At 52.4% G+C, this 14,498-nt stretch overlaps 1 protein-coding gene across 2 annotated transcripts in view; it reads left to right on the top strand.

Moving 5' to 3' along the window:
- Window positions 1-14,498, top strand: part of Ndrg1 (N-myc downstream regulated 1) — a 51,910-nt gene that overhangs the window by 16,418 nt on the left and 20,994 nt on the right. The window contains exons 2-3 of one of the 2 annotated variants that reach the window (XM_010629592.2): window positions 497-577; window positions 2,872-2,907. In XM_010629592.2, the coding sequence (XP_010627894.1) occupies window positions 515-577; window positions 2,872-2,907 (99 nt within the window). In that variant the 5' untranslated portion in view covers window positions 497-514. Of the gene's footprint in view, window positions 1-496; window positions 578-2,871; window positions 2,908-12,560; window positions 12,643-14,498 lie in introns of those variants that run through there. The other variant, XM_010629593.3, reaches the window with a different exon arrangement.

The raw sequence follows: 14,498 nt of genomic DNA, 5'->3' as shown, positions 1-14,498 counted from the left end.
TGTGTGTGTGTGTGTGTGTGTGTGTGTGTGTGTGTGTGTGTGAGTGCGTGTACAGGATGAAGCTTATACCACACCCACACAAGCTGGGCACCCAGGCAGTGACCTTTTGTTCCCTTTTGTTGCCAGTGTGTGGCTGCCTAATTTTAGGATCAGGAATTCAGGCCTGCTTCTGAAATGCAGTGAGAAGCATTCTGGGCACGGTGGGTGGGCCTGGACTTGATGCGAACCTGTTTCTGTGTTCCAGCCGTTCATCTTCTTTGTTGGAAGGGAGAATGTGTTCGTGAGACTAGTTTCGTGTCCCAGAAAGTCTGCTGCTAGCCCCAGGAGGAAAACTAGGAGGGAGCCATGGGGACAGAGGAAGTGAAGGAGGAAGAGCTATGGGCCCAGTGATGGCCGAATCTCTTCGCATCTTACTATCTCCTGGCCTAGGGATTCCTTCCACCAGGTAACACCTCCCAGCAGAAAGTGCTGAGCTCTTGACTTTGTCCCCTTGCAGGCAGGTGACAGCAGGGACATGTCTCGGGAGCTTCAGGACGTGGACCTGGCTGAAGTGAAGCCTCTGGTGGAGAAAGGGGAGGTGAGTAGAGATGTTCCTGGCTCCTCCCTTCACATGCACAGGTGTGCACACAGCACGCACATGGAGACACATGTGTATGCATAGCATGCACACCTGAGAACACCCACACCATGTACACATGAGTACAAAGCACACGCAAACCATTCACACACACATGTGCACTGCTTCTGTGAGTGCACAGGGGTAAGAAACCTGTGTTCAAAACCCAGCGAGGCTATTAAGTGCTACAGGGCAATGGGCTGAGCTCTTGTCCACTGGTGCCTCATCGCTCTCCTTGGTAGTGAGGGCATCAGACCGGGCTTCTCTAAGTGTGTCTGACATCCTGTGCTTCTAGAACATGTGATGTGGAGTCCAGTGCCCATGGGATCTGCCTTCTCCGCAGCCTAGTGGATATAGCTGCCTTCCATGAGACCACACTGCTCATGCTAGGGTCCTCCCCCGTAACGTGGAGGATCCCCGCAGGGGCCGTGTGAGAAAGAGGGTACCAATTCACAGAGCCGCCTGCCGGCTCTGCAGGAGATAAGCACACTCATTAGCAGTTGTGGTGTCTCCTCAGCTCTTCCTGATGGACCCTTTCTGTGAGCAGCAGTCCTGCTGTTGGAAGCAGGAGCCCTATGCTAGAGCCCCGCTGGCTGATTGTGCCAGTCATGGGCCAGGCTTTCTGTCTGCGCAGCTGACACTGGGGTTGTTTTGTTGTTTTTATTTTTGTTTTTAATGCACTCATGCTTCTCAGAAAACTCACAGTGGTCTGTGTTGATTACTATTAAAGAATGTGGAAGCTTAAGCTTAAAAATGAAGTCACTCTAAGGCCAAGCTAGTGCTCTTTAGAACAACCCCGAACGTGCACTGACCACATCCTGGGTGCATGCCTCTTGGCTACCCATTATTTCCATCATGGCTGGTGGCTGAACTACCTTTGCAATTGTCCTCATTGGACGGAAGAGGGGGTGGGCTGTCATCTGCCACCTGTGTGCTGTGCACTCCCTAATGCCACTCCTAAATCTTTATTCTAGGTCTACAGCAGTTTTAAAAAATGAACTGACAAAAAACCTAGGTAGTATAACTATATATCAGCATATTCTTAACACCCCCTTTTATATGCCTTGTGGAAAAGGCATAGTGCACCTGCTTTATCCACTCAACAGTGTGTTTTAGCGGCCTTTCCAGTGGCAGTCTACGAACTTGGATTTGCATTGTCAGCTATGTAGTAGTCCACCAACTTTTTGACCAGTGCCCAGTATGTGGATGGCGAGTCCCCTTAACCTTGGGCCCCTGCAGACAGTTATGTGGCATGTTTGTCCTTCACTGCACCACAAACACCTCTTACTGTGCACCTGTGCGGGTGCAGCCAGAGGAGACACTCCCGGGAGTGACACAGTTGGGCCCATCGGCGTGTGCATTTTAAAACATATTATATTTTTCAGGCCACCCACTGTGTGTTTTATTTCTGAATCAAACATTGAAGAGCTTGTAGACCCTAGGTTACACACTAGTCCATCTCGCTGTGGATTGACCTTTTCTGTCAAGGTTTGGGAAGAAATAACATTCATTCCAGTTCTGTAGATTTACTCAGCGAAGGCTTACCATGGAGGAGTTCGTCCGGATGTCTGTCTTCAGCCCAGACTGTCCCCCTTCCCAGAAGCGGGTGGTGGACCAGTGGAAGCCTGGTTTCCAGGGAGTGTTTGCATTCCCATCTCAGGGTCAGGGGAACACCGGAGCACTTCTTGACAGTCTTGACCAAACGATGCTTCAGTCCTCCTCTGAGCCAGGCTTCCACAGCCCCACCGGGGACCAGAACATTTTCCCTGTTTTTTTGAGCTATCCCTGCCACTGAAAGGTCTAGTGAGAGATGGAATTTGGGCTGAAATTCAGTGTTTAGATTGAGGGAAATGCTTAGAGATTTCCATTCTCACCTCCCACTCACGAAAGATTGGATTTTAATCTGGAATCCATTTGATGCCAACCACAAAAAACAGTGAAGGAAGCAGGACAATGGCGTGGTCAGGTCTGAGTTTTGAAAGTGTGACACAGGAGTGGAGACTGGGAGGCCAGTTCATAGCCATTCACACCCCTGTATCCCTCAGGCTTGTGGTTGGCTTAGACCTTCAGATCTTTTCTCACCAAGGCTGTCATCACAGAGGAATCCAGCTAACAAGTCTTTGTTTCTGCTGGGCTGCCTTCATTTGAGATGAAAAGGACAGCCTCTCTGGAATAAGAGGGGCCCCAGAGGAGGAGGGTAGACTGTATTTCTCTCAGAAACCTGACATCCATCCTGTCTCTTGTTTTTTCCACAGACCATCACTGGCCTCCTGCATGAGTTTGATGTCCAGGCAAGTAGAAGACATGGCCTCCTTCCCTGCTTCCTGCCCTCTCCTCTCTTTCCTTCCTTCTGTTGGTTGGAAGTAGAACGCTATTCAGGTGTGGAAGCCAGGGAAAAGGAGGAAGTGGGTTCAGTCAGGTCCCACACTCAGCTCATCACCTGGCAGGAAGTGGTGTGAGTCCCAGCTAGAGAAGCAGAAGCTAGTCACATCCGGGAGAGCAGGGCAGATGACAGCACAGCCCCAGCCCTGTGAGGGGCGTCTGGGGAAGCAGTGGGACTTCAGGAAGGTTGGAGACCCTGTGATGGGAAGGCTCTGGCTGGGCAAGTGAAATGAGCCCTCTCTGGGGTTTGCTGTCCTGAAACGGAAGCACAGCCATCCTGCTTGGGGTTGGTGGGAAAGTCAAGAACACTCTATCAGGACATCAGTCCAGGGTGTGCAGGTCCTGGACTGGACTCAGCATTCCCATGCCCGAGGGCACCCATGCTGTGCTGAGCCTGAGGTGGGTTGGAGAACAGGGAGGCAGAAAGCCTGACACCTGGGGAGATCATGCGTCCCGGGGAGAGGAGCAGATTGCACATGGCCGGCCATAGGCGGCTGAGACACACAGGTGTCCTGGGCTTCAGGCCACCATCAGCTCTGGTCCCTTTCCTCTGTCCCACCCTCTACTCCTTCCCGAGACTCCTGCCCCACTACACTCCCAGCCATCCACAGGCAGGGTCTTGCACCACTTTTGGGAGGAAAAGGAAAAGGATAGCGGAAGAAAGCATGGAATAAGGTTGCGGAGGCCCTGCTTCTCTGCCGCGGGGTGTTGGGCCTTGTGTTGGACCATCAGCCTGGGGTGATTTCGGGGCTTCGGGGAGCCAGTGAGGAGGCTGTGATGAGCTTCCTGTGCAGTGATTATCCATTTTCCTCTGGGTCAAAGCCAAATCCCAGAGCCAGGAAGAGTGGGCTGCGAGCCCAGATGCCCCTTGTTGGTGACTGGCCCAAGGTGTATTGGCCCGGCAGGCTGTGTCCTCAGGTTGGAAGTGTGAGTGCCCCACCTTGTTCAAGAGTGGTGTAGAGAGGACAGCAGAGGTGTGACTACCTCAGTGGTAGGCCGGACACAGCACATCCTACCTATGAGCTGTTGCGCATTCCCCATCTTTTCACGCAGCATGGAATGTGTGGTCTTCACTGTTACACATGCACCATTCTGTGGAGATCAGTACATTCACCCTGTCGCACAACTGTCACCGCCATTCATCTCTGGGCTTTTCATTGTGCAAAAATGAATCTCTGCCCCATTAAACAACAATGCTGGACTTCCCTTTCCCAGGCCCTGGGCTCCACCATTCTGCTTTTTGTCTGTGGGTGTGAGGGCTCTGAGTGCCTCACGTGCGTGGAACAGTGGAACAGCTGTCCCTTTGTCTCTGGCTCATTTCACTGAGCTTCATACCCTCTGGGCCCATCCATGTTGCAGCGTGCGCCAGGGCATCCTTCCTTTCTAAGGCTGAGTCAGATCCTCCGCATGCACGCATCCCGTTTTGCTTAGCCATTCATTCCTCCCTGCATTCTTGGGTGGCTTCCACCTTTTGGCCGCCGTGACTAATGTTGCTCTGAACACAGTTTCAATTCTTGGCGGGTCCATAAGTCGCAGAGCTGCTGGATCATGTGGTGATTGTGGATATTTAAAGTCTTGATTACTGATTCTGGAAAACCTAGAAAGCAGAGTGTATCTGTTCCGTACAATTCCCACTACTGTGTCGCCCCGATCCTCTAGGACTTCTGTGGCTGGTTTTAAAAGAGGACAGGAGCTGAGGCCCTATTTGCTAGTTCAGGTGGCAGAGAGGGCTCTGCAGGCCAGAGGGGCTGAGGAGCTGTACCCTTAGGGCGCTGATGAAACTACTTAGAGGAGACAGGGGCTGGCAGAGGTCAGGACGAGGTCTAAAAGCACCATGTGCCAGACCTGGGCGTGTCCCCTCTGACCCTCCCTGGTGTGCTCCTGTAGAGTGTGCAGTTTCCTTGTTATAAAACCCTTTGTTCTTTACATGCACGGCCCCTCAGTGCTCAGCATGGTCCTCTGTGCTGGGGGTACAGTGGCAAGGTGACCGGCAGCACCCTTGTTTCCAGGAACTTCTGCTCAGAAGTAGCAGCTCAGCCCGAAGGAGTCTTCGCACAGAACCTGCACAAGGCGCTATTTGTGCGTGCCTCACACTGGACTCACCTGAGCAGTCCTGTCCACATTGCACAGGTGGAGGACCCTAGACCCCTCAAGGTTAAGGAATCTGCTGAAAGCCTCAGGGCCGGGAAAGGGAGGCTAGCTTTGTACTCAAGCCACATGTCTCCAGAGCACAGGCTTGAAACTTCTGCTCTGATGCCCCACACAGGTGAGACTGACAGACATAGAAACAACTGGGCCAGTAGGACCGTTCCACCTGTGGTAGGTGCACTGAGAGTGATAGTAGGGGCTGACCAGAAGCAGGTGAGGGAAGGACATTGTAGACACTCTTAGGTGAGTGGTCTAGGAAGAGATGGAGCCATGCACCAAGGAGATGGACTGGTTATTCTAAGGTGGAGGCAGCCACACACATGAGCTCTGTGACCTGCATTCGGAGCTGTCCAGTGACAGAGGTGTCATCCCCATGAGCTGTCGGCAGACCCCATCTTATCATGCACCATGGAATCTGAGCAGACTCTGACTGTCAGGTGACACTTTGTCAAGGTTGCTACCAAGAGTTTTGTACAGAATTACTCTTGGATGTTGTTCCCAGACCCAGTGGTCTTTATGAAGGCCTCCCCAGATTGTCAACATGGTCATGACTACCATGAATCTCCCAGTCCCTCGGTGTGGGGTCACACTGAGTGATGAGATGGCCATGAGGGGTGCCTGCACGTGGGGCCAGGAGCTGAGTGTGACAGAGCCTCATCGGTTGGCCTGGGTGGCTGCAGGGTGTTCCCACCCAGGGACAGGCCATCCAGCCTCAGGATGCTCATGGGGCATCAGCAAAGTGAGATCACCTGCTAGCCACTGTCCTCTGCTGAGCCACGGTGGTCCCCAGGGCTCCCTCTGCTCTGGCTCAGTCTTCTGGGACTTGTACCCTCATCCTTGCTTTGCAGATGGGTAAATCAGGGCTGAGAGGTGACCTTGCTGGTCTCAGCTCTGTGTGAACCCTCACCCTGAGGCCTTACTCCATCCAGACCCTAAAGGTCCAGGTCAGTTCTTAGGACCAGGTTCTTGTCCTGCTTGACAGTGGCTATGTTTTTAAACAATCTTGCTAAGCCCGTGGCCTAACAGTGCTGCACTGGGCTTATGTGACACTTAGGAGCGTGGGCTTATGCGGACTTGGCCAGTCATGCATATCACTTCCCCAGACTGCTTATTATCACAGGGTCCTGCCCACCTATGGATTTCAGCTGTTTCCCAGTGCACTTTTGCAAGCACCTGGCAGACTCTCCTTGCCTTTCCCAGTATAGCTAAGGATTTAAGCTTTTGACATTCTTTTTTTTTTAATGAATCTAAGCACACATGCACATAGCCAAGAGATCCTCAGAGAGAAGCCGCTGGAGGGTCTGCTGCGAGCTTCAAAAGGGTCTGTCTCAGGGCTGCCAGAGCAGATGGCACTGTGCCTTCTCTCTCGCTGCCAACAGCACCTGAGGGTAGTCTCTCTGGGCTTGGGTGCTTGTCTTTAGGGCAAATCAGTGTGATCCGCATATGAGGCTCCTTCAGCCATTCCCAGTCCTGTGGGCCTGTCTCCCTGCACAGGTGCTGGGCCTCTCAGTGCACAGGGTTGGCCAGCTGCTGAACTAAGGTGTGGTAGTTGCAGGAAGCATTGGCTCCACCTGGGCCTGCTGAGAAGGTTCTGGAATCAGGGTCCCGGAAGTTGTGGTTGTGAATTGAATGGTTGGTAGGGTGGGAGCATCTTGGCTTCTGGCTTATTTTCCTTGGCTGGATCTCTAGAGTCCAAGGTTGTCAGAGGACAGCAGATGCCAGCCGTATCTCTTTGAAAAGCCACCAGATACTACCTTGTCTCAGGGCTCCCCCACCAGCATGGCAGGGGTCATCTTTGTTTGCAGGTGAGAGACCAGTTTGAAGATAGGTAGGAACTTGTGAAAGGGACTGTTGAGATAGCTCTAAACTTGGGTTAGGCTGACATGACAAATGTGACAATCACAAGGCTACGATGGCTGCGGTCTCTCCAGTGTAAAACCTGTGCCAGAACTGCTGAGCGCTTTTGCCAATCTTATCATTTGATCCCTGTACCCACCTCACAAGGGAGACATCTCTGCCTTTCTTTGGTTGTTTGTTTCTTGGTTGTTTTTTTTTTTTGTTTGTTTGTTTTTCCTGTTTTCTTTTGTACTGGGGATCAAACTCAGGACCTCGTGCTGGTGAAGCAGGTGGTGGCAGCAGCACCACTGAGCTATATCCCCGGCTATCTCTGCCCTTTTTACTGTGCCCTTGAAGACCCGCAGCCCAGGAAGGTTGTAAGGAATGTGCACAGAGTCACCCAGTGGTGAGATGGACCACAAACTCTCTCTCTGTTCCCATGTCCAGACCCTAAGTTCACAGGGAGTGATAGAGCTGTGCCTGCTACCCATAGCTCCCAGCTCGCAGGCTAGGTAGCTTTCTGTGCCTCAAATTGCCTTTGCTGTTTCTAATTCCTTCCACCTGGATCTTTAGTCTAGCCATTCAGCTGGTTTGATTTGATTTGGTTTCCATGGGAATCCAGTTTGTGTGCTCACCAGGGCTCTCTGAGAAACAGGCTGCTGTTCCCCACAGGACCTCCTGGCAGATGGGGGCAGGGTGGAGGGTGTGGCAGACATGGTCTCCTGAAGTCTGGCCCCTGGGTGCAGGGAAGTGTGATCCTTCTCAGGGGGCTGATTCTTTTCCTGTTCCTTAGAAATCTGTCAGCTGGAGGAAAATGGAAAGAGTGACCCTTCACTAATTCCTTTCTTTGCACACAATTGCTTCTTATTTTCCTGCCCCTGGACTGAGGTGGGCAGAACACGAGCCAGAAGCTTGGGGATCATCACCCCTCCCTTCCCCAACCTTGTCTTCTCCCCACCCAACTTCCTGGTAAATGTGCTGGGACTCAGAGCAAACTAGGTGACAGATGGCAGGGTGCTCATCTGGATCAACACCGCGGGAGGCTGTGGTATAACGTGGCTGCCTCATCTGCCTCCTCTCCTGGGTTCCCTAGGAGTGAGTGCCCACCTAGAACTAAGGATGCCTCCCCCACTGCACCGGTAGGGATCATAGCAGGTCTGGCTCCAAAACACCCAGGGAAGACCTCTTCCCCACATGCCCCAGAAAGGTGAAGTAGACAGAGTCCAGATCCAGCCCTGCACTTTGCCAACCCTTAGCCTAGCACTTGTTGTTCCCTCCCTGGGGCTTAATGTTCTAATCTGTAAAATGAGGAAGGTGTTGCTGTTTTGGGTGTCTCAAATGTGAATCCCACTCAGCCTTGGATCAGTGTGCAGGCCTCTGCCTTCCTCCCTTGCCCCTTGTGGTCTATTGGCTCATTCTCTTTCTTTTTCCTAGTCAAAGGAAGACTGATTCTTCTTCTGTGAAGAATCAAGGTCCCAGTGCAGGTCCCAATTGCAGAGTAAGCCCAGGCTGACATCCTCTTGTCTTGCAGCAACCCCTTTCCTCATTGTGACTTATTTTTGCTCTGTCCCTACTGTGCTTGCTGCAGCTTTGGGTCGATGAGGCTGTGGGTCTGGAAGCCAGCCTTGAATCTTACCAGCCCCACGTGGGTGCCCTTGGGCACCTGTGCTGTGGCCCCAGAAGCCATCTGTCGTTTGGCTGTCATATCACAGTAGCATGAGGCCAGAGCTTTGTGGATTTGTTCAGTGAATGAGTGGCTGTCCTTGTCTGCTAGTACTGCTGTGCCCCCACTTGCCCCCACACCGCCGCTTCCCTCATCATCTTCCTGCTTTGTGTGCTCCTTTCTTAATTGAAAGGATCCTAAGGCCATAGGCACAGCCCTAGTTCTCTCTACACCGTGTGGGCACAGGAAGTGATCCAGGAAGATGGGGGAGCGGGGTAGGCATTAATTCCCTAAAAAGTCTTGTCAAGGCAGGGTCTGGCCCTTTCTTGCACCTCTGTTCTCTTGTGTCCTCTCTTTTGCCTCAGCTCGCCTTGACTTAGTGCTGACTCTGATTAGCCACTACAGCCTTCTGGGCCTGCCATGCTGTAGGGTGACCTTCTACTCTGGTAGTGCCTAGACCCCCAGGCTGGCTGGCATGGGGGAGAGGGGTGGTTCAGGCACCTGGGACTTACCACCTGGGTTAGCATCATCCCCTTAGGATCCTGTGTGGTCAACATCTTCCCAGGGCCCATGGGAAGGAGAGATTATGGAGGGGCACAGGAGCTGGTTTCCAGGGCACCTCCTCTGCCTCTGGCCAACCATTAACTACAGGCTGGTGGACAGAGTAATCAGCTTCGGAGCAGCTGCCTGTGACAGCTACAATGGAATGAAACACTTTCCGGCCCATGATGTGGTTTAGTCTTGGGAACAGCCCGAGGTGAGGAAATTGATCAGTCACTTTTCTTGTCACTGAGACAAATACCAGACACCTGCAAATTAAGAGAAAATATTCATTTTGACTCACAGTTTATAGAGGTTTTAGTCCATAGTCAACTGGCCCCAAGACAGAGCAGTGTGGCAGAGGGGCATTGCAGGGAAGAAACAGCTCTTGACATGGCAGCAGGAGGAGAGAGAGAGAGATCAAGGGAGGAAGAAGAGGGATAAACCTTTCAGGCCATGCCCCCAGGGACGCACCTCCTTCAACCAGCCTTCACCTCCCAACCTCACATTTAGCTATAAACTGATCAGCAGACCAATCCACCGATGAGTATAGAACCCCTCTGATCTAATCACTTCCTCAGAACCCCAGCTATGGGGAACATCTAGCGGTGAACCATCAGAAACATATGCTAATTTTTGCTAACCTACCAGTCCTGGTCCAGTAGACCATGAATATCATTATCACCCAGCCCACAGATTCCTGCACTGTCATCCTGAGTGTGTAAGCCTCTGTCCTCATGATTAGAAGAGGGCTACAGAATCCCGAGCATCTCATCCACATTCCAGGTAGAAAGCAAGTGAAAGGGCAAAAAGAAAAAATATATATATAAGTTAAAACTCTAAGATTGCAAAAAAAAAGAAAACAACAAAAAACCTCTCCATGAAAGCCTAGCGAATTCTGCTCACTTCTCATGGGCCAGAACCAATTCTCCAGACCCAGCTTCAATACAAGAGAGATGGCAAGAGGAGAGTTTCATCATGTACACTGCTGCTTAGCAAAAACTTGGGATTTTATTGTAAAAGAGAAGAGAATAGCTGTTTGGATGCCACCCAGCAGTCTGCTCTAGTTCATGAAGCCCCCAAGCTAGGAGGGGCAGCCACAGAGATGAAAGCTTTGAGTTGCACGTAGTGGTAGCTGCCGTTTCCCCTCCTGCCAGGTCAGAGCAGTGTAGATACCTGTGGCAGGAGCTGTGCTTGCTACTTGCCGGCCTGTAGACAGTGTAGACTGTGTCAGTCCCTAAGCATTCCCTCTGGGCCAGACCTTGTCCCCCTTTCTCTTGGGGACTGGCAGTATGGTTGGGGCAGGGCTGCTAAGCAGACAGTTCTAACTGTGACTGCCTTGTGTCACCAAGAGAGGAAAATGGGGACATGTCATGTGCGTGGTGTGTGGCAGGAAAAGCATATCTCTGCAGGACCAGGATGGGAGGAGCAGGCGCTAGTCTTTGTTCTGTGTCAGTGTGACCACACCTGCTGCTTGGGAGAAAAATTGACCTGCAGCTGCCTAAGTGTGGGGACCTGACCTTCTGCATCTGCCTTGGGAGGCACAGTGCACCTCGAATAGCCAGGTTCCCTAAGCCCCTTTGTGGCTTTGAACTTGGACTGTCCAAATCCAAGATTGCTTCACACCATGCCCCACCATTGCAAGTTATTTATCCTCTCTCAGACTATTTCCTCATCTGTATGATATGGATGGATGTTACCCCTGTGCAGTCAATGACAAGAGACATTTAGGATGCTCGGGGCAGGGCTTGGAATGGGGTGTCTGATAGATTCTTGCCATACCATCATGGCCAGCACTCTACACCTGAACAGAGAAGCTTCGAAGATTTTCCAGAACAGGGTAGAGAAGAACCAGAGTGGCCTGGATCTTTGTATCTTGCTCTCCCTAGCTGGATGAGGCCCCTGAAGAGGGTCTTCTGCATGCTGCTTCTGAGCTGTGGAGGGGCTGAGCAGAAGGCTGTGGGTGGTGGAGAAGCTGAGCCGTCTCCTGATGAGCCCCAATACAGGAAGCCACCCCGTCAGGCACAGGGAACCACAGAGCACCAGATGGTACTGAAGTTTGGTTTCTCGTGCCCTATCTTTGTGAAGGTCTGAGATACGGTAGGTCTTTTCCCCCAGGACACTGGGTGATTCATCTCCACAGGCACAGAAGGACAGAATGCTCCTTGGGGACCCAGAGGACACAATGGCACGTGTTTGTGTGTGTTCATTCTCCCATTCAGTCTCAGTCTTCCTGACTTTCGCCAATGGAGAGAGAACATGGGAGCTGGCTTAGCTGTGTGGTGTGTGTGCGTATTCGTGTGTGCCTGCCTGGAGCTCAGAGAGGGCCTGATAGGGCCACAGACCTTGGCACAAAAGCACAGGGCCTCACAAGGCATGACTTTAATCCTGTTTCTACTACATGAGCCGGTGGCGTGGGGAGGTCACCCGGGTCTCATTGACTCTGTGCTTCCTTTCCTGTGGCCATGTGTGAGGGACTCTGCCTGAGCTGGGGAGATGCTTAGCACACCTTCTCCCTCACCCCAGCCCACTTGGGATGAGGGGCACCCTGCAGCTCTGTGCCCTTGAGACTTCACTTCCCTCTCCTGACACCGGGGTCTTTGCCCCAGTGAAGCTGGCCATGACACATGCCTCTTGTTCAGGGACCTGCCTGGGGTTAACATCAGGGAGGGGCAGCTACAGGCCATGGGGATGACTCCCACGTGCTGTCAGGAGCATGAGCCAGTCCTGGGAGATGTCACGGGGAGGAGCCACCTGGATGAATCTGATTGTGGCGAGCAAGTGAGCTGTCCTAGGTCACACATCCATGGCTCTACGAGCCTGAGGCTTTGCCAGCTATCCTGAGTGCTTGCATGTAGGCAGCTCTGAGTGGAACAGCCAGACACCTGGATGGCCTTCCCCCTCAGACTAAGAGGTGGGCTCCTCAAATTAAAAAATATATTTTGTAGGGCAGCTGAAGAGATTGGTAAAAGAGATGAGACGCATGGCACTCCTAGGCCTGCCAGGGCCATTGTTGTAGGTTCAGGCAGGCCGGGGGTCTGGCCTCTACCACCAGGTTAGAAGTCTCTGTCCCATATGCTGAGCATCCTTTCCTACTTGGGACTGCTCACACTCCCACAGTAATCCTGCTCATCAGGGACCAGTGCAGCCATTCTCCAGCTCAAAGGCCAGGACCTACAGGCCCGGGGGCTGGGCAAGGGTGGAGTGTGGATGTGAAACTGAGTGTGCCTGGCCTGGCCTATTTTTAGAGGGAGCCATGTGGGCCAGCCAGGGAGACAATGAAGATTGTGGCCCCATAATGGGCCATTGTGGCTTCAGGGCCCAGCAGATGACTAGTGGCCCCATGGGGGCTGGGCCTGGCCATTAACAGAGTTGGCCGTGGATTTTTCCAGTGCTTGTTTTGAGCAAGGAAGAAATGTTGGTCCCAGAGGGCAAGAGGGCAGGAGATGACAGACTGGTGAGCTCTGTGTTCCAGGTGACTTGGTTTTGGGGTCTCAGAGGACCCCATGCTCAGGGCGAGGGTCGACACTTTGTGGACCCAAGCTTTTCTCCCATTCCACAGAGGAGCAGCATGGCCCTTGCTGTGCATGCTTCAGGGGTTTCTGGGTTTAAGGTCACGGCCCCTACATCTCTCTGCCGAAACAGGACACTAGACCAGGCTGTGTTTCTCTCTTCTTGGGTCAGATTCTTACTTGGGAGCCACTGGCTTTATGGGATTTTGCGAGCCTTTACTGGCCCTTCCTGCTAGCCCCCACTAGGGTAAATCATCTGGAGAGTCTATCCTCTGTGGGGCCTCCTACCACTGCCCACTGCCTTGTGAATTTTTCTCCACACATCTCTCTGAGAAATTAGAGAGCCTGGTATATATTAGGTGTCTAATAAAGGTTTGTTGGATGAAGTATAACTGGCTTAAGTGTCAGAGGTAGAAATTACTAGAGGTGGACCTGCCCTCCAACCTTGTAGACAGTGTGGGAGTGGCCAGTCACCCTGCCCAAGATGAGATGATTGGCCTGGGGTCCTGTTGCAGTCACCTGCTGTGCCCCATAGGTCTCCAGCATTTTTAGGAGGGAGGCAGGCACTGGGCTGCTCCCATGTTATAGATGGGGTGACTGGCCCAAGCTCACAGGGCTCTTGGCTGTGTGGTTACTGCCTCTTCTCATGTGAGGTCATGAACACTGGCCTTCCTCTCTCCTGCCGTGCAGCAGGGACCTTTGTGGTCAAATCTCTACTGGCTTTGGGGAGCCAATTCCTGGCCTCCACGTGTTCCCTGTACTACTCACATGCCTCATTTGCTCTCAAAAGCTAACCTGAGTGGTTCCCTGAGGTGTGTGAGTGTGGGTTGATATTTTCAATCCCCCACTGTGTGAGGAGATGAGAAACCTGAGGACACTAAGGCCAGCTGTCTGGGAGCACCACTGCTGTCACCTGCCTGTGTGGCTCTGACTGGAACTTCATGGTCCAGAGCCAGAATGAGTTGCATGGTCATTTGGGCTCTCAGGAGAGTGAAGGGCCTGGAAAGAAGTGGCTCAGCATTGCACAGCACCAGGAAGGCCTCAGTGTCCCCGGCTGGGAGGTGGCATTTTGGAGGGAAGTCGCTGCTCTTACACACAGGATCACTCTAGGGAGACTGTGACGCAGGGCTTCTGGGCAGTTCTGAGGGGGCGGGAATCCAAGACAGGGAGGGCCCAAGGTTGAAGAGAAAGTGACTCATTGAAAAGGTCCATGACTATCGCCATCTTGGACAATTTAGATAACAATGGCAAGTGAAAAATTGGTCCAGAAATGAGTTGAGGTAGTTAGAACCAAGATGAGGGACATGTTTCTTTTAAGATGGGAGAATGGTGAATGTGTGCTCTGCTCTGAGGCAGAGCCCTGAGGGATTTAGTACCCTGAGTAGGGGTGAGTCCACTTGAAGATACAGGCTAGAGACTTGGCCTTGACTTGGAGGAGCTACCCAACCCTCCTGAAGGAGAATGGAAGGAAGAAGGGATATGGTGTCACATAGGATGTTTTTGGATAACCCAAATGGTGTATACGGGGGCTGGAAGTGGTTGACCAGTTGACTGAAATTCTCTGGGCTGGATAGATTTTCTCTAGGTAGACTCTTGCCTCAAGGCGACAATATGACTCCTATATATACACCTCTGGGTCCCAGCCTTGCCAGGTCAAGTCTATTCTGACCCCTGGCAAAAAGTGAGTAAGGTGGGCTCTGAGTTGCCTCCTTGCACTCAGGCCCTGATGTTGGGACATGAGATACAGGAACCAGTTTCAGCCTGTGGAATGTGCAGGAGGGGCAAGTGCTCACACTCTTGC

Source organism: Fukomys damarensis, unplaced genomic scaffold, assembly GCF_012274545.1.
Source record: "Fukomys damarensis isolate Sample0158 unplaced genomic scaffold, DMR_v1.0_HiC HiC_scaffold_5, whole genome shotgun sequence".
NCBI lineage: Eukaryota > Metazoa > Chordata > Mammalia > Rodentia > Bathyergidae > Fukomys > Fukomys damarensis.
Note: the sequence above shows the minus strand (reverse complement) of the source record. Positions and strands in the feature narration are given on the sequence as shown.